At 42.8% G+C, this 18,571-nt stretch overlaps 1 protein-coding gene and 1 long non-coding RNA gene across 9 annotated transcripts in view; one reads left to right on the top strand and one right to left on the bottom strand.

Moving 5' to 3' along the window:
* The first annotated feature begins 4,870 nt into the window (after positions 1–4,870).
* Positions 4,871–18,571, top strand: part of EXOSC3 (exosome component 3) — a 75,096-nt gene continuing 61,395 nt past the window's right edge. For 6 of the 8 annotated variants that reach the window (XR_005202534.1, XM_037743716.1, XM_037743715.1 and 3 more), the window contains exons 1-4: positions 5,491–5,854; positions 6,514–6,663; positions 8,379–8,530; positions 9,964–10,170. Coding sequence is in view for 7 of the 8 variants with exons in the window: in XM_037743716.1 (XP_037599644.1) it covers positions 5,534–5,854; positions 6,514–6,663; positions 8,379–8,530; positions 9,964–10,165 (825 nt within the window). In the remaining variant the exon portion in view is untranslated. Of the gene's footprint in view, positions 5,855–6,513; positions 6,664–8,378; positions 8,531–9,963; positions 10,956–18,571 lie in introns of those variants that run through there. The other 2 variants (XM_017543213.2, XM_017543214.2) reach the window with 2 other exon arrangements.
* LOC119473327 lies at positions 6,352–9,030 on the bottom strand. The gene is made up of 2 exons (XR_005202535.1): positions 8,108–9,030; positions 6,352–7,361 (listed from the first exon to the last, which is right to left on the bottom strand). It is a non-coding gene; the product is annotated as an uncharacterized LOC119473327 (long non-coding RNA).

Here is an 18,571-nt window from a genome sequence, read left to right as displayed (position 1 = left end):
ACACTGTGGCATCCTCGGAATGGCAGTGACGCACATTACTAGAGGTTGTTGGTTTACTGGAGCGAGGGAAAGAAATACCTAACCCGCTCTTGGGAGGAAGACCGCTCAGGGCACTTCTGAACCACAAACAATAGCATGAGCGACCTGTGCCTTAATGACATGTTCCGGCTGCAATAGATAAACACGCCAGAGCCCGTTTCTTGCCACTAGTAAAGAATGCTTTGTTCCCTGTGAAGAATGCTTTTAGTTAAATGATTACTATCACTTGCTTGCTGACAGTACATGTGGAGGTCAAACTGTTCGAGGCTCTCACCTGGGACTGCTGAGGCCCCGTTGTCCCACACCTTTTTCTATCTCTGTGTCTGTTCCTTCATTCCTTCAGTGCCGCCTGAGTTGGGGTCTCCACAACCGAGCTGGTCTTGACACCAAATTCATCCTTCAATGTCTACTCTGAGAAAAAGGGTCTGAGCCTTAAATTTTTTTTCCTTTGTTCTCTATCATGACGATATGCTTTATAGGTAAAAGGCCCTGAAGAGGCATTTCAGGAGGAATGGGTTTTGCTTCCTGGTCCCATTGTGCTCACTGGCACACTTCTGCAGCACAGCAGCTTCTCCACATCTGTTCCTGCTGTGATTGGTGGCCAGAAACACTCAGCAGCCAGCAGTATTCCTTAGCACCCTATTGGGCAGTTTTATAGCAACGGCTTCTAGGAGACCCCTCCCCATTAATATGTTTCCTCAGGACCCTAGAAGTGTCAGAAAATTTTAGAGGGTAGATTTATGGTAAGTTTCACTGGCAGATTCCCAATGACTTCTTGCCATTTAATGAGCCATAGCCATACTCTCTTCAAAAGGGTCTCAATCAGCCCTGGCTGGAGGGGAGAGGCTTCTCCTTGGGAACTCTATCGCGCATTAGGGTAGCAGCTGTTTTCTTATATCTGCTATTGCTATTCTCTTTAAAGCTCTCTAGTTATTTTGTTGGTGGTGTTGTTTGAGATGGAGGGAGTCTCACTGTCACCCAGGCTGGAATGCAGTGGCACGATCTTGGCTCACTGCAACCTCTACCTCCTGATTCTTCTGTCTCAGCCTCCTGAGTAGCTTGGACTACAGGCACATGCCACCACACCTGGCTAATTTTCATATTTTTAGTAGAGACGGGGTTTCGCCGTGTTAACCAGGCTAGTCTCGAACTCCTGACTTCGTGATCCGCCCACCTCACCTCCCAAACTGCTGGGATTACAGGCGTGAGCCACCGCACTCGGCCAGCTCCCTATTCTTATTAGCCACTGCTTCATTATTCCAACACCCTGTTATAGCTAATAATTCTTTATATATTAAACTTTCCTTATTCAAATGAATGTGGTTTGTCTCCTGATTAGACCCTGACTGATAAAGATATCTTAAGCTTTTCTATGGATCCATCTATGCCTCGACCTTGTATGTAGAAGGCATTCAATATGAATACAGTTCCTTAGTAGCATCACAGCATACAGTTTTCTTACGTAGTTGTCACAACTTCAGGCACTTTCATCCTTCTCATATTTCTTTAGCAGTTACTGTCTGTGCTCAGGTATCTTGCTGTGTGGCAGGAGGTAAGAGGAGAGAATCGGTAGCTATAAGAATACAACAGCAAAAGTGGCCTTGGTGAATAGTCCAGAATGATAAAAACTTAGAGCACTAAAAAAAATTGAGTAAGATGACACTGCAGAGATAAGCTAGAGTCAGATGATGACAGGCCTTGAGTTCGACTGGGAAAGGCAGTCTGCTGTGGCCTTGGGCATCTCTGCACATGCTTGCTAAGTATGCCAACACAAGGCCGAACTTTTCCCTAATACTGAACCATTTCTAGCTAGTCACATTGGTATTTAAGTAGGTTAAGATGACCACAGCATAACTACCATGCAACAGCTCACTCCCTTAGGGAAGGAGGCTGGTTTGTTTGCTACTTGCCACAAAAGATGCTAGGCCCTTGGCCCTGGATCCCTCAGTCATGGTGCAAACTGCTGCATGTACAGCCACTGTCTGGGCCCATTGCATTTACTCCATAGGACTAGGGGACAGACCAACCAGTGCTACCATGCTGATACTCCTACTGTATGCTGTGTTGAAAAACAAATTTCATCTGATCCACCAAATCTCATCTACATTGGTACCAATGGAGTTGTGGCAGGTGAACCTGCTTTCTTGCTTAGTCATCTCCTTTGGAGTCTGGGGCTCTTCTCTAACAAAAGATGCCATGACACAGGCACACACACACTACAAAATGAGAATAAACATGAAAGATGTTTCCTTATTTGAGAAATGTAGATAACTGGCAAAGCTGTTGGAAACCAGAAAACCATGTAATTTTGAGTATTTAAAATTGGTTCTGTATTGTGATACACCAAGACCAAACTTGAATGTCATTCCACATAGGAATCTAGCCAACAGAATGTAGTTCAGATTTGGGGAATGATGGTGAGGAAACTGTATTTTATGGAATTGCTAACACATTTAAAACAGTAGTTGATAAGAAAAAAGTGTGTTCTGGGTCGGGCATGGCAGTTCACGCCTGTAATCCCAGCACTTTGGGAGGCCAAGGTGGGCAGATCACCTGAGGTCAGGAGTTTGAGACCAGCCTGGCCAACATGGTGAAACCCTGTCTCTACTAAAAATACAAAAATTAGCCAGGCGTGGTGATGTGTGCCTGTAGTCCCAACTACTTGGGAGACTGAGGCAGGAGAATCACTTGAACCCAGGAGGCAGAGGTTGCAGTGAGCTGAGAACGCACCACTGCACTCCAGCCTGGACAACAGATCAAGACTCCATCTCCAAAAAAAAAGTGTGTTCTTTTACTTTTTACAATAAATCCTGTTTGAGAAGTTATGATCCTTGTGTAAAAACATCTGTAGCAAGTTGTCTCTCATTTGTGCCATAATTGTGGGCATTTATGTTTTTAGATTAAATCCTGTATTTGAATAAAGATGTTAACAATACCTTCATGGACTTTTATGGTTAATTTCAGTATGTAAATTAGCATATAGTTCATTTATAATTTTAGGAACTAGTAAACTAAAAAGTATTAAAAGTTCACTCAAATTATCACTTCCTTTGTAACACCTGTCCTGACCACTGCCTTCCTTCCATGTAGAGATAACTTTCATCCTCTGTAGCATCAGGGCTGACGCTCTATTCCAGTTGTTGCAGCCACCTTAACACTTGGTATCTTCATGTGGAGAAAGTGAACTCCCCCAATGGCAGGGACTAGGACTCAACTGCCTCCCCAGCTCAATTCCTGGCTGAAAGCAAAAGCTCAACTAGTGGTGGTGGTTAAAGGAAAAAATGCCCAACCTCACCAGCCCGTAAATGAAAAGCAACCGTGAGATCCCACCTTTCCAACTTCTAAACTAGCAAAGACTAGTTATAAAGAGGAAGTTCTGGAAGGAGTCCAGAAAGCTGCAGTCTGGTCCAACCTTTCTAAAGGTAAATTTGGCACTTTCCCCAAGAGTCATACTAATGTTGTGTAATCCCAAATTCAGGCTCATGTGCCTGATGCAGAGCTGAAGCCAAATGCTAAGACACAGGTGCCTGGAGATAGAGAAAGGTTTGTTCAATTTGGCCAAAGCAAGAAGGTGGAAGAGCAAGATCTCTCAAATGTGGCTTAACAAAGAGATGACTGCAAGTGTTTCTATGGGGCTAGGGTGTAAGGGAGGAAGAGCTTCTGGGAATAGAAGAGGAAAGTCTGTGCCTCTACAGTCTCAGATAAAACTTTGAGCAACCAGACTTATGGGCGTCAGCAGCTGGTCAAAAAGTCCTTAATGGCATTCATTGTTTCTGCAAAATCTTTTCATGACCTTGAAGTTATCTCTCCTGCTAGACAAAGAAACAGGACATCAGCAGTTTATAATTATATTGTGGGAACAAGAGATATTGGGCAAAACGCGAGCACTTACTATGTGCAAGCAAGCAAGGGCCTGATCAGAATTTTCACTATGGCCAGGTGCAGTGGTTCACGTCTGTAATCCCAGCACTTTGGGTGGCCGAGGCGGGCGATCATTTGGGGTCAGGAGTTCGAGACCAGCCCGGCCAACATGGTGAAACCCCGTCTCCACTAAAAATACAAAAATTAGCCAGTTGTGGTGGTGCATGCCTGTAATTCCAGCTACTCGGGAGGCTGAGGCAAGAGAATCGCTTGAACTTGGGAGGTGGAGGTTGCAGTGAGCCAAGATCGCGCCACTGCACTTCAGTCTGGGTGGCAGAGCGAGACTTTGCCTCAAAAAAACCCAAAACACCAAACAGACTTTTCAACATTTCAGTTACTAAAAATGCCAGAGTACTTAAAGCTCAAAGGGCCTGGTTACACTCCGAATGGGGAGGAGTAGGCCAGAGGCATTGGAAAGGGGAGCAGCCTCGACTGCTTTGGCTCCAAACCCGCAAGCCTGACAGAGAACCGGGTGTAATCCACCTCGTGATCAGCAGGGAAACACACGCGCTGGCAGAGGGCAAAGCCTCTTCCTCATTCCCCAGTCGTTGCACTTTTCCCACTTTTATAACCAGAGAGGAAGCACGCGCTGCTCGAAAACGTGAACCGTGACCCATGGGACCCTAGGACCAACCCGCGAGCCCTCGAGGGCTTGAAGCCGGGTTTCGGACACTCGTTCGCGGCCTCGGACTCCCACCTGCCAGCGGACGAATTCCGGCCGCCCAGCACCGGCTTCTAGCTCTCGCCAGGGCTCAAGACCCCGAGGCGGCGAAGCACCGACGCGGCTGCGCACGGCAAGTTGTGCTGGCTGCCGTCCCTCGCGCCCCGCCCGCTCTGGGCGTGTCAGGGTGGGCGGTGCTCAGAAGTGGCCCAGCCCCGGCCCTCGGGTCGCGAGAAAACTTTCCGTCCCGGCCTCAGCTGTTTCACCTGTTGACCTGCTAGAGCTCTACACCGCTTGCCACGTGCGGCCTCTGCTAGATCTGATCCGAATTTCTTCCAAAGACTTCACTACCAACGTGGGGTGAATGAAGGACAGTCCAGAGAACATTTCCCCACCGGCTTCTTTGGCCCGAATGTGAGGTCGTTGAGCGCCCTTCAGCCGTGGCGTTGAGCCTGCCAACACTGAGGCAGGCGGGGTCACCCAATACTTCTGGAGTGGGGAAGAGAAAAGCACAATTAATACTGTCCCTGCCACAGGAGCTCCCGCTTTTGCCAGGGAAACTAGCCTGGAGTGGGAGCCCCTTTTATTTGTTGGCCTTTTATTACACCTAGCGGGGAAAATGGCTTGCCAAATTTGGAGGGTGTGTTAAAGATGATCTGTCTCAATCATCCTAAAAAACATAAAAGTTCGGCCGGGGGCGGTGGCTCACGCCGGTAAGGCAGATAGCTGGCTACAGACACAATCACAGCCCCCTTGGACGGGAACCTGTGAGCTGACGGCAATGAAGCTTCCTAAGCTGATCCAATGCAACCGACCGCTACTGCCGGAACCGGAAAGTCATCTAGGGCGGGTGTTGGAATCGGAGCGGAAGCGGAAGGCGGATACCGGAAACGGTGTTTGGGGGCGTCCGCAATGGCCGAAGCTGCATCTGTAGCTGCTGAATGTCTTGCTGGCTGCAGGGCGCGCGGTGCGCGCTCAGTACTAGGTCAGGTGGTGCTCCCGGGTGAGGAGCTGCTCCTGCCGGAACAGGAGGACGCGGAAGGCCCTGGCGGTGCAGGGGAGCGACCGTTGAGCCTGAATGCTGGAGCGCGCTCGCGGGTACGCGTTATTTGCGGCCCGGGCTTGCGGCGCTGTGGGGACCGCCTGCTGGTCACCAAGTGCGGCCGCCTCCGTCACAAGGAGCCCGGCGGTGGCGGCGGCGGCGTTTACTGGGTGGACTCTCAGCAGAAGCGGGTAAGCTGGGACTCCGGAGTGCTAGCCCTGCTTTAAGAAGACCTTCCAAAAGAAGAAAGGATGGGACTTTGAAGCCCTCCTTGTTCAGGCTAACCTAGAGCCCCTAGAACCACCGTAGTCTTGTGCCCACTTTTCATGTCCTTTAGAGGGTCCGTGAACAATAGGAACATACCCTGAGAAGGGCGACCAGGAGAGAAAAACCTTTGGAGGCTGTCAGTCATGATTATAGTCTTCAAAACCCCAAAGGTCAGGGAGCAGCAGGCTTTCCCTTTGGAGTCTCAGAGGGCAGGACCAGGCTCAATGAGTGGATGTCCAGGGAGGTTAATTTCTCCTAGGACAGGTAAGAATTTTCATACAGAAAAAAATGTCTAACTATGGAATGGGCTTCCTTGGTTGTAAGGATTCCTTTGCCACTTTTATGCTACAAAGCTAGGGACTTACTGTTTGGGGTGCTGAAGAAATACGGGTTTGGGCTCAATTAACAGACTACCAGAAGCTGCAAACCGGACACTTTATGTGATTTTCTTTTACCGAAAGTGGCATACGATCAGATTTCTTTCTTTAATGACAATAAGGTAACCACAAAGGACTAGCTGAAGGTACCTTCCAGTGGTATCTTGTTATTTATGGCTGTTTTCTCATTCTGTTTCCTCTTGTAGTATGTTCCAGTGAAAGGAGACCATGTGATTGGCATAGTGACAGCAAAATCTGGAGATATATTCAAAGTTGATGTTGGAGGGAGTGAGCCAGCTTCTTTGTCTTACTTGTCATTTGAAGGTGCAACTAAAAGAAACAGACCAAATGTGCAGGTAATGATGGGAGCCTTTGGTTTCAAAGCAAGAAAAACATCCATTCCCTAGAACACTCAAATATCCAGAAGGCTACCTGAATTGTCTCCAAAGCATGACCTAGATCTCTGTGCATGGATGTAAGTGCCCCAGGCTTCAAGAGTTTCTTCAGATGCTCCAGGACCAGAGCCACATACTTATTTTACATTGACTACATTTGTTCTTGGCATGTTTCATTTCTACTGAATTGAAAGGTTTTATCTGTCATCTCCATTATTTATGTCCATATCCTCTGGACAAGGAAGTCTTCTGTAGGCTTAGAGGAGGGACAAGTTGTGCACATTTTGACATTATCAGCTATCCATCCATCCTGGCTGTAGGTCCTAGGAACTGAGAGAGGAGTGATATTATTGCCTTGGGTTTTCAGTTTGGGCTTTTCAGGTAGCATAGCCACACTCTTCTTGTCTACCCCAGCCTGACGTTTAGTGATGTCTTTGCTGCTTCTCATTCACTTCTCATGCATATTTAATTGCCTAACCCTATTTTGATCCTATTTGATTCCATCTCTGATCTTTGATAATGGGCATCCCTTTATCTCCACTTTGCAAGTTCAGGCTTTAGCTCCCTCTTGACTGGACTCAGTCACATTAATCCTTGCCTCCACACTTTTACCTCACCATCCAGGGTTTTGAGAGCAGACATCCTCATACAGTCACTTTCTGGAAAAGAAAAAAATAAGATTGTCCAAAATTTACAGAATTCCTTGGCATTACACTGCAGGTGTCTTTCCTTATCCCTAATTATATCCTTCATAGAGCCCTACTTGAATCACACCAAAAACCACTAAACTCAATTTCCTGCCCTTATTTCCCTCTGGATTGCATTATTCCTTCTCAGCCTGTGGAACACATTCTCATCTTTTTAGACTTAGGCTAAACACAACCACCTCTCTAAAGCCATCCCCAGTTGTCACTTGTCTCCTATCTTTGCTCTAGCACTTACTGGATTTAGTATATGTACCTCCCCACTGCCCTCCAAGACCAAATGCTTCTGAAAAGCGGAGAATGTTTTCTTCCTCTATAGTTTACATAGTCACCAACAAACAGTAGGTACTTAATACATTTTGTTGAGTAAACAGAACGAGTTCACTCTCCATTTCCTCAGTTTCATCACTTTAAAGTTTAGCTCCATGAGGTTTTTAAGTCTTGCAGGGAGAAGTGTCAGTCAGTTATTTTGTTTTGCTTTGAATAATTTGCATGCTGTGAGTTCCTTCCTCTCTCTCTAAATCTGTAATTCTCTAGGGTGGTGTCACCTAATATAATTTTCTACAGTGATGCTGTTTTACATCTGCACTGATTAGTATGGTAGCCACTAGCTGTTGAGCACCTGAAATGTGGCTAATGCAACTCAGGAAATTAAGTATCTAATTTTAATTAAATGTGAGTTCAAATAATTAGCTACCTACCATATTAGACAGTGAAACCCTAGAGGTGTTCTCTGGCTTTGAGATGGCTCCTCCTCTGTGATTTCCTGGTTGGTGAAAGGGAATGATACATGCATTCCTTTTTTTCACAAGACTCAACTCCAAAGTGACTATAGAAATCCTGTAGTGTAGTCAGTCCCTTAGCCACAGAACTGGAGGTGGCTGGCATTGATGGCTGTGGGAAAGAACCAATAGCAGCACCTGTAGAGTAGTTTGCTGAGAGGAAATGAACTGGTTTTTAATATCATTATAGGTTGGAGATCTCATCTATGGCCAATTTGTGGTTGCTAATAAAGACATGGAACCAGAGATGGTCTGTATTGACAGCTGTGGACGAGCCAATGGAATGGGTGTCATTGGACAGGATGGTCTGCTTTTTAAAGTGACTTTGGGCTTAATTAGAAAGTAAGTCCTGATGTCTGCTGGCTTCCCTGCCTTTTTTTATAATTATACATTGTTGAAAAGTTGATTACTCTTCAGGATTCAGATTCTTTGTGACATTTGAATTCCTCCTCAAAGATAAAAATCAATATCCATTTTAACACATTTGGAAACTCATAAATTTAATCCTATCTTCTTGTAAACATATAAAATTTGGATGTGTTTGGCTGTGTAGTTTCTGGTGGGCTAATACTTCATGCTTTAAGCTCTTACTCTGTATTCATGTCTTCCCTCCCAGGCCTGTTCCTCAGCTGATATACTCAGCCCAAATGTGAAAACTGGCCTTTCCCCTCTTCTGAGTCAATTGAATACAGATGTACTCTGTAGTTGTTATCAAATTATCAAATTTTTCTAATTATGGGGGTCACACGCAGCTTAGATTGTGATGTTCAAGCTTATGATGTTCAAGCCTATGTAGACATTCACAGAAGGCTTCTGCCATTTGGTCCTGGTAAGTTTAGTAGTTCCCACTGAGGCAGATTCTCTTTTTGGTGTATAGAACTTTACCCATTCAAAGCTGTGCCATATTCAGGGGCTTTACTCCTATAACCAGTGAAGTTCAGAGCTATCTTGTATGCCTCTTCTTGCTACATATCCTAAAGATCTGGAGAATTAAGTTTGGACATCAGAAAAGCGTATTTTTTTTTTTTTTTTTTTTTTTTTGAGACGGAGTTTCACTCTTGTTACCCAGGCTGGAGTGCAATGGCACGATCTCGGCTCACCGCAACCTCCGCCTCCTGGGTTCAGGCAATTCTCCTGCCTCAACCTCCTCAGTAGCTGGGATTACAGGCACGCACCACCATGCCCAGCTAATGTTTTGTATTTTTAGTAGAGACGGGGTTTCACCATGTTGACCAGGATGGTCTCGATCTCTTGACCTCGTGATCCACCCACCTCGGCCTCCCAAAGTGCTGGGATTACAGGCGTGAGCCACCACGCCCGGCCCAGAAAAGCGTGTTATTAACCAAGCAGCTTCCTTGTGGTTTGAAAGAGCCAGTGTTCCTCTCCAAGTACTGAATTTAACACAAGAGCATAACATGGTCAGGAAAGTAAGTGTAAAGTGTCTTTTAGCACTGTAGATAACAAAAAAGTTATGCTTCCCAGTCTAGAATTAAGGTGCTCTGACAATCTAGAGGAATGATTTACATTTTTTGCAAAGCTGGTAACCTAGGGAGTTTGATTTCTTTGTAGGGGATAGCCCAACTTTGTCATCTCTAGTATACCTTTGAAAAGTGTAAAGTTTCTTGGAAGAAAGGAGGCAGCAGATGTCATCATGTGCCTTGTTCTTGTTCAACAACTATGGAGAACTGCTCAGAGAAGGAATCACATTGTAAAGGAGACTACGGACACATCTTTGCCACTTTATTAAATTTCATTTTCTTTTCTCTTCCCACCAGGCTATTAGCTCCAGATTGTGAAATCATACAGGAAGTGGGAAAACTCTATCCACTGGAGATAGTATTTGGAATGAATGGAAGAATATGGGTTAAGGCAAAAACCATCCAACAAACTTTAATTTTGGCAAACATTTTAGAAGCTTGTGAACACATGACATCAGATCAAAGAAAACAAATCTTCTCCAGATTGGCAGAAAGTTGATACAGGTAGGCTTTTTTAATAGGTCAGTTGAGGCAAAAAAAACTATGGGTTTCCTGGGGAAAACTTTTTTTAGGTGAACCTCTCTCCATTTAAATACTCACAAGATAAGGCGTGAATGTACATATTATCTTATTAGAGTCCTAAAGTATTTTTAAAAGTTACTGGTTTTCACCCACACTTTCATGGGAGAGAAAATCATTGCAAAATCAGGATATATTTATTTTGTTCTGTACAATAAAGTTCACTAAAACATTAGTATTATGATTTATTCAGAGTTAACTCCCTTAGTATTGCTAGAATACAGCTTCCATAATTAACTGGAAGTCAGCAGTAAAATAATTTTCTGATTATAATAGTAAGCCACATTCATCAGAGAAAATTGAAACTGAGGCACAGAATTTAACTTGGCCTACATTCTCTACTCTGTATGTTTATCAAATTGAAATTATGGTTTTATAGCTTATATGCCACTTTGTAATATACTTTTGTCTACTTCAAATAGCATGATACGTTCCACAACTTCCATGAAAAATTCATTAGTCACATATTTCATGTTATAGGATATTTTTGATATAGTTTATTATATAAGTAACATTGTGAGGATTTCTGAATCCATATCTGGCCAAGTCTTATTTTACTAAAATCATTTCCTAGGAGCTAAGCAAAAAACTACCTGTTCCAGTTTGGATAAATGGTTAAGGTTTGTAACAGAGTTATAAAGAAAACTCTTCTATGCTATTTAGTATATTAACCAAAACCTTTAGGGGTAAAAAAAAAAAAAAAAAAAAAAGACTGCCTGGTGATCTACATCAGCAATTCTTGGTTTATAGACCTCTTTGAGAATACCTGAGATACGGATCCCCTGAAGCCTATGCATAGAAAGTCCCTTTTGGATGAAAGAGATTTTAGAACTCATTGTTGATGTCTATATGTTGATATAGACCACGGAGTTTGGTGTGTTCCTAATGATGTTTTCTGAGGACTGAATGGTTATTTTTATTTCAATAGCTTTTGGGGGTACAAGTGCTTTTGGGTTGCACAGATGAATTTTTTTATTAAGTTCTGGGGTACAGGTGCAGAATGTGCAGGTTTGTTATATAGGTATACATGTGCCATGGTGCTTTGCTGCATCCATCCCCCTGTCATCCACATTACATATTTCTGTTAATGTTAGCCCTCCCCAAACCCCCACCCCTGCTATCTCTACCCTAGGCCCCCAACCCCCTAACAGGCCCCAGTGTGTGATGTTCCTCTCCCTTTGTCCATGTATTCTCATTGTTCAACACCCACTTATGAGTGAGAACATGCAGTGTTTGGTTTTCTGTTCTTGTATCAGCTTGCTGAGAACGATGGTTTCAAGCTTCATCTAGGTCCCTGCAAAGTATAGGAACTCATCCTTTTTTAATGGCTGCATAGTATTCCATGGTGTATATGTGCCACATTTTCTTTATCCAGTCTATCATTGATGGGCATTTGGGTTGGTTCCAAGTCTTTGCTGTTGTGAACAGAGCTGCAGTAAACATACGTGTGCATGTGTCTTTATAACAGAATGATTTATAATCCTTTGGGTTTATACCCAGTAATGGCATTACTGGGTCAAATGGTATTTCTATTTCTAGATCCTTGAGGAATCACCACACCATCTTCCACAATGGTTGAACTAATTTACACTCCCACCAACAGTGTAAAAGCGTTCCTATTTCTCCACATCCTCTCCAGCATGTGTTGTCTCCTGATTTTTTAATGATCAGCATTTTAACTGCTGTGAGATGGTATCTCAGTGTGGTTTTGATTTGCATTTCTCTAATGACTAGTGGTGATAAGCTTTTTTTCATATGTTTGTTGGCTACATAAATGTCTTCTTTTGAAAAGCGTGTTTATATCCTTTGCCCACTTTTTGATGGGGTTTTTTTCCTTGTAAATTTTATTAAGTTCTTTGTAGATTCTGGAAATTAGTCCTTTGTCAGATGGGTAGATTGCAAACATTTTTTCCCCATTCTGTTGGTTGCCAGTTCACTTCTAATGGTAGTTTCTTTTGCTGTGTGGAAGCTCTTAATTAGATCCCATTTGTCTGTTTTGGCTTTTGTTGCCATTGTTTTTGAAGTCCTTACCTATGCCTGTGTTCTGAATGGTATTGCCTAGGTTTTCTTCCAGGATTTTTATGGTGTTATGTCTTAGGTTTTAAGTCTTTAATCCATCTGGAGTTAATTTTTGTAGAAGATGTAAAAAAGGGATCCAGTTTCAGCTTTTATATGGCTAGCCAGTTTTCCAAACACCATTTATTAAATAGAGAATCCTTTCCCCATTGCTTGTTTTTGTCAGGTTTGTCAAAGATCAGATGGTTATAGATGTGTGGAATTACTTCTGAGGCCTCAGTTCTGTTCCATTGGTCTGTATCTGTTTTGGTAACAGTAATGCTGTTTTGATTACTGTAGCCTTGTAGTATCGTTTGAAGTCAGGTAGTGTGATGCCTCCAGCTTTTTTTTGCTTAGGATTGTCTTGGCTATGTGGGCTCTTTTTTGGTTCTGTATGAAGTTTAAGGTAGTTTTTTTCCAATTCTGTGAAGAAAGTCAATGGTACCTTGTTAGCACTGAATCTATAAATTACTTTGGGCAGTATAGCCATTTTCAAGATATTGATTCTTCCTAACCATAAGCATGGAATGTTTTCCATCTGTTTGTGTCCTCTTCCTTGAGCAGTGGTTTGTAGTTCTCCTTGAAGAGGTCCTTCACATCCCTTGTTAGTTGTATTCCTAGGTATTTTATCTTTTTGTAGCAATTGTGAATGGGAGTTCACTCATGATTTGGCTCTCTGTTATTGGTGTATAGGAATGTTTGTAATTTCTGCACATTGATTTTGTATCCTGAGACTTTGCTGAAGTTGCTTATAATCTTAAGGAGATTTTGGGCTGAGATGATGGGCTCTTCTAAATATACAAACATGTCGTCTGCAAATAGAGACAATTTGACTTCCTTTTTTCCTAATTGAATATCCTTTATTTCTGTTTCTTGCCTGATTACCCTGGCCGGAACTTCCAATGCTATGTTGAATAGGAGTGGTGAGAGAGGGCATCCTTGTCTCATGCCAGTTTTAAAAGAGAATGCGTTAGTTTTTGCCCATTCAGTATGATATTAGCTGTGTGTTTGTCATAAATTGCTCTTATTATTTTAAGATACATTCCATCAATACCTAGTTTATTGACAGTTTTTAGCATAAGGGGCTGTTGAATTTTGTCAAAGGCCTTCTCTGCATCTATTGACATAATCGTGGTTTTTGTCTTTGGTTCTGTTTATGTGATAGATTACATTTATAGATTTGTGTATGCTGAACCAGCCTTTCATCCCAGGCAGGGATGAAGCTGACTTGATTGTGATGGATAAGCTTTTTGATGTGCTGTTGGATTCGGTTTGCCAGTATTTTATTGAGGATTTTCAAATAATCGTGCATATTGGCCTGAAATTTATTTAGTTGTGTCTCTGCCAGGTTTTGGTATCAGGATAATGTTGGTTTCATAAAATGAGTTAAGGAGGATTGCCTCTTTTTTTGTATTGTTTGGAATAGTTTCAGGAGGAATGGTACCAGCTCCTCTTTGTACCTCTGGTAGATTTCAGCTGTGAACCTACCTGGTCCTGGACTTTCGTAGGCTATTAATTGCTGCCTCAATTTCAGACCTTGTTGTAGGTCTATTCAGAGATTCAACTTCTTCCTGGTTATTCTTGGGAGGGTGTAAGTGTCGCAGAATTTATTCATTTCTTCTAGATTTACTGGTTTCTGTGCATAGAGGTGTTTGTAGTAATCTCGGATGGTAATTTGTATTTCTGTGGGATCTGTGGTCATATCCCCTTTATCATTTTTTATTCCATCTATTTGATTCTTCTCTCTTTTTTAGTCTGGCTAGTCTATTTTGTTGATCTTTTCAAAAACCCAGCTCCTGGATTTTTTTTTTAAAGGGTTTTTTGTGTCTCTATCTCCTTCAGGTCTACTGCGATCCTTAGTTATTTCTTGTCTTCTGCTAGCTTTTGAATTTGTTTGATCTTGCTCCTCTAGTTCTTTTATCATGACATTAGGGTGTTGATTTTAGATCTTTCCTCACGTCTCATGTGGTCACTTAGTGCTATAAATTTCCCTCTAGACACTGCTTTAAATGTGTCCCAGAGATTCTGGTACGCTGTGTTTTTTTTCCTCATTGGTTTTGAAGAACAAACATACTTCAATGAAGAACATACATACTTTTTGTCCAGTAGTCATTCAGGAGCAGGTTGTTCAGTTTCCATGTAGTTGTGCGGTTTTGAGTGAGTTTATTAATCCTGAGTTCTAATTTCATTGTACTGTGGTCTGAGATACTGTTTGTTATGATTTCCATTCCTTTGCATTTGCTGAGAAGTGATTTACTTCCAATTATGTGGTCAATTTTAGAGTGAGTGTGATGTGGTACTGAGAAGAATGTCTGTTAGGTTTGCTTGGTCCAGATCTGAGTTCAAGTCCTGGTCCTGGATATCCTTGTTAATTTTCTGTCTCGTTGATCTAATATTAACAGTGGTGTGCTAAAGTCTCCCACTATTACTGTGTGGGAGTCTAAGTCTCTTTGTAGGTCATTAAGAACTTTTTTTTATGTATCTGGGTGCTTCTATATTGGGTGCATATATATTTAGGATACTTAGCTCTTCTTGTTGCATTGATCCCTGTACCATTATATAATGCCCTTCTTTGTCTCTTCTGATCTTTATTGGTTTTAAGGCTGTTTTATCAGAGACTAGGATTGCAACCCCTGCTTTTTTTTTTTTTCCTTTCCATTTTCTTGGTAAATCTTCCTCTGTCCCTTTGTTTCGAGCCTATGTGTGTCTTTGCACATGAGATGGGTCTCCTGAATACAGCACACCGATGGTTCTCGACTCTTTATCCAATTTTCCAGTCTGTGTCTTTTGATTGGGGCATTTAGCCCATTTACGTTTAAGGTTAATATTATGTGTGAATTTGATCCTGCCATTTTGATGCTAGCTGGTTGTTTTGCCCGTTAGTTGATACAGTTTCTTCATAGTGTTGATGGTTTTTACAATTTGGTGTGTTTTTGTAGTCGCTGGTACTGGTTGTTCCTTTCCATGTTTAGTTGCTTCCTTCAGGAGCTCTTGTAAGGCAGGCCTGGGAGCGACAAAAATCTCAGCAGTTGCTTGTCTGGAAAGGATTTTATTTGCCTTCACTTATGAAGCTAAGTTTGGATACGAAATTCTGGGTTGAAAATTTTTTTCTTTAAGGATGTTGAATATTGGCCCCCACTCTCTTCTGGCTTCTAGGGTTTCTGCCAAGAGATTGGCTGTGAGTCTGATGGATTTCCCTTTGTGGGTAACCCAGCTTTTCTCTCTGACTGCCCTTAGCATTTTTTCCTTCATTTCAACCCTAGTGAATCTGATGAATATGTGCCTTGGGGTTGCTCTTCTTGAGCAATCGTATGGTGTTCTCTGTATTTCCTGAATTTGAATGTTGCTCTGCCTTGCTAGGTTGGGGAAGTCCTCCTGGATAATATCCTGAAGAGTGTTTTCCAAGTTGGTTTCATTCACCCCATCACATTCAGGTACACTGATCAAAAGTAGAGTTGGTCTTTTTGTGTAATCCCGTATTTCTTGGGAGGCTTTGTTCATTTCTTTTCACTCTTTGTCTGATCTTGCCTTCTCACTTTATTTCATTGAGTTGATCTTCAATCTCTGATACCCTTTCTTCCACTTGATCGATTTGGCAATTGAAACTTGTGTATGCTTCATGAAGTTCTTGTGCTGTTTTTCAGCTCCATCAAGTTGTTTATGTTCTTCTGTATGCTGGTTATTCTAGTTAGCATTTCATCTTACCTTTTTTCAAGTTTTGTTCCCTTGCTGGTGAGGAGTTGTGGTCCCTTAGAGGGGAAGAGGCGTTCTGGTTTTTGGCAATTTCAGCCTTTTTGCACTAGTTTATTCTCATCTTTGTGGATTTATCTATCTTTGGTCTTTGAAATTGGTGACTTTTGGATAGGGTCTCTGAGTGGACATCCATTCTGTTGATGTTGAAGCTATTTCTTTGTTTTTTAGTTTTTCTAACAGGCCCCTCTGCTGCAGGTCTGCTGGAGGTCCACTTCAGACCCTGCTTGCCGGGGAATCACCCGTGGGGGCTGCAGAACAGCAAAGATTGCTGCCTGTTCCTTCCTCTGGTAGCTTTGTCCCAGAAGGGTACCCATCAGATGTCAGCCAGAGCTCTCCTGTATGAGATATCTCTTAGGATAAACAGGGGTCAGGGAGCCACATGAAGAGGCAGTCTTTCTCTTATCAGAGCTCAAGTGCTATGCTGGGAGCTCCATTGCTCCCTTCAGAGCTGCTGGGCAGGGATGTTTTAACTGTGAAGTGGAACCCACAATCACCCCTTTTCCCAGGTGCTATGACCCAGGAAAGTGGGGGCTTTATTTATAAGTCCCTGATGGGCTGCTGCCTTTTTCCAGAGATGCCCTGTCTAGCAAGAAAGGAGTCTAGTCACAATCTGCCTGCAGAGGCCTTGCTGAGCTGCTATGGGCTCTGCCCAGTTGCTGTGTAAACTTCCCGGTGTCTTTGTTTACACAGGCGAGGTTAGAACCACATACCTGAGCCTCAGTCATGGTAGACATCCTTCTGCCACTGAGCTAGAACATCCCAGGTCGAGCTCAGATTGCTGTGCTGGCTGCGAGAATTTCGAGTCAGTGGATCTTATCTTGCTGGTCTTCATAGGGGTGGGACCCGCCGAGCAAGATCACTTGGCTCCCTGGCTTAAGCCCCTTTTTTTTCAGGGGAACGAGCAATTCTTTCTCTCTGGAGTTCAGGCACCACTAGGGTATGAGGGGAAAAAAATGCTGCAGTTAAAACGGCTGTCAGTATTATGCTGGAAACCTGGGGCGCTGGTGTTACAGGCAAAGGAAGGATTCTCCTGGTCTGCAGGTTATGAAGACTATGGGAAAGGCATAGTATGTGAGCCAGAGTGTCTGGAAAAGTCCCTAATGGCTTCCCTTGGCTAGGAGAGGGAGGTTTCCGGTCCCTTGTTCTTCCAGGGTGAGGCAATGCCACACCCTGCTTTGGTTTGCCCTCCTTGGGCTACATCCACTGCCTAACCAGTTCCAATGAGATCAGTCTGGTACCTCAGTTGGCAATGTGGAGATCACTCATCTTCTGGCTTGCTGTCACTGTGAACTGCAGACTGGAGCTGCTCCTATTCAGCCATCTTGGTGGAAGTCTACATGGATGAATTATATAGTAGTGAAGTCTGAGATTTTGGTGTATCAGTACCTTAGTACTATATATTATACCCAGTACGTAGTTCTTTTTATCCCCACCCAGTTTCTGCATCTTTGTTGCAAAATACATTATTTTTTTTTATGGCTGAGTAATAGTCCATGGGATAAATATACCACATTTTCTTTATCCACTCATTGGTTGATGGGTACTTAGGTTGGTCCCATATCTTTTATTATTAATTGTCTGGCCAGTTTTAAAATAATAGATACTGATAAAATTTATCAGTTCCTTGGGAATTAAATTGTGAAGGGGAGAGGACAGAGCAGAGAAGTAACCTTTTGGTCTTTTGAGATATTGAATACATTTTTCTCAGTTTGCTAGCTACTTAACTAGCAAGTTAACCTAAACTGTCAACGAGTAACTAAAGCAAATACGTCTAACTGGGACATAAGGAGCATGAGATTTGTGTAATAAGAAGTAGGTTAACACTTTCTGGCTATTTTCCAAGACAGACTTTTATCAATACTGTTTCTACTTGACAATTTAATCTGTTAGTTACAAATACATATCAATAGTCTAGTTGGTACCAGGTTCAGAGAGGATAGAAAGTTAAGGACAAAGATTTGTCCTGTTAGGACCCTACCATGAGGAAGGATTAAGAAGAGAAGCCCTCCATGCCCATACTCTGCAAGGGAGAACAGGGTAAGAGCCACAGGAGGGAACATAATCCTATGGGGACTCAGTAGCGATAGGTCAGAACAGGCTGGCTCCTGCAAAGCTTATTACTGAGCTCGGAAACAATGAGCATGGTCAGACAAGGCTGCAGCAAGTCAATTTTATGATGCCAGTTTAGTGAATATTAAACTCTTGATATAACCATTTCAACAATTTCTAGAATAGGTCTCTCACAAATAATAGATGTACAAAAGTTGAATTAGCATATCCAAAGCCATGTGGTTATGAGGCTAATTCCTTTTTACATAAAGTTTTTATTACTTATCTGGGCACTTCCTGTGAGCCAGGCACTATGGGAGATTAAAAGAGCATTAAATGTGGTCCCTGCCACTAGCTTATTGTCAGTCTCTGAGAAGATATTAAGTAAAGGCAATTATGTGCCCTCCTGTTTGGTCAAGGTACCTCTAGCACCTCACTCCTCCAACTACAATCTTTTTTTTTTTTTTTT

Source organism: Cebus imitator, unplaced genomic scaffold, assembly GCF_001604975.1.
Source record: "Cebus imitator isolate Cc_AM_T3 unplaced genomic scaffold, Cebus_imitator-1.0 Scaffold149, whole genome shotgun sequence".
In the NCBI taxonomy this organism is placed as follows: Eukaryota; Metazoa; Chordata; class Mammalia; order Primates; family Cebidae; genus Cebus; species Cebus imitator.
The sequence above is the reverse complement of the archived record's forward strand: the minus strand, read 5'-3'. Positions and strand labels throughout refer to the sequence as shown.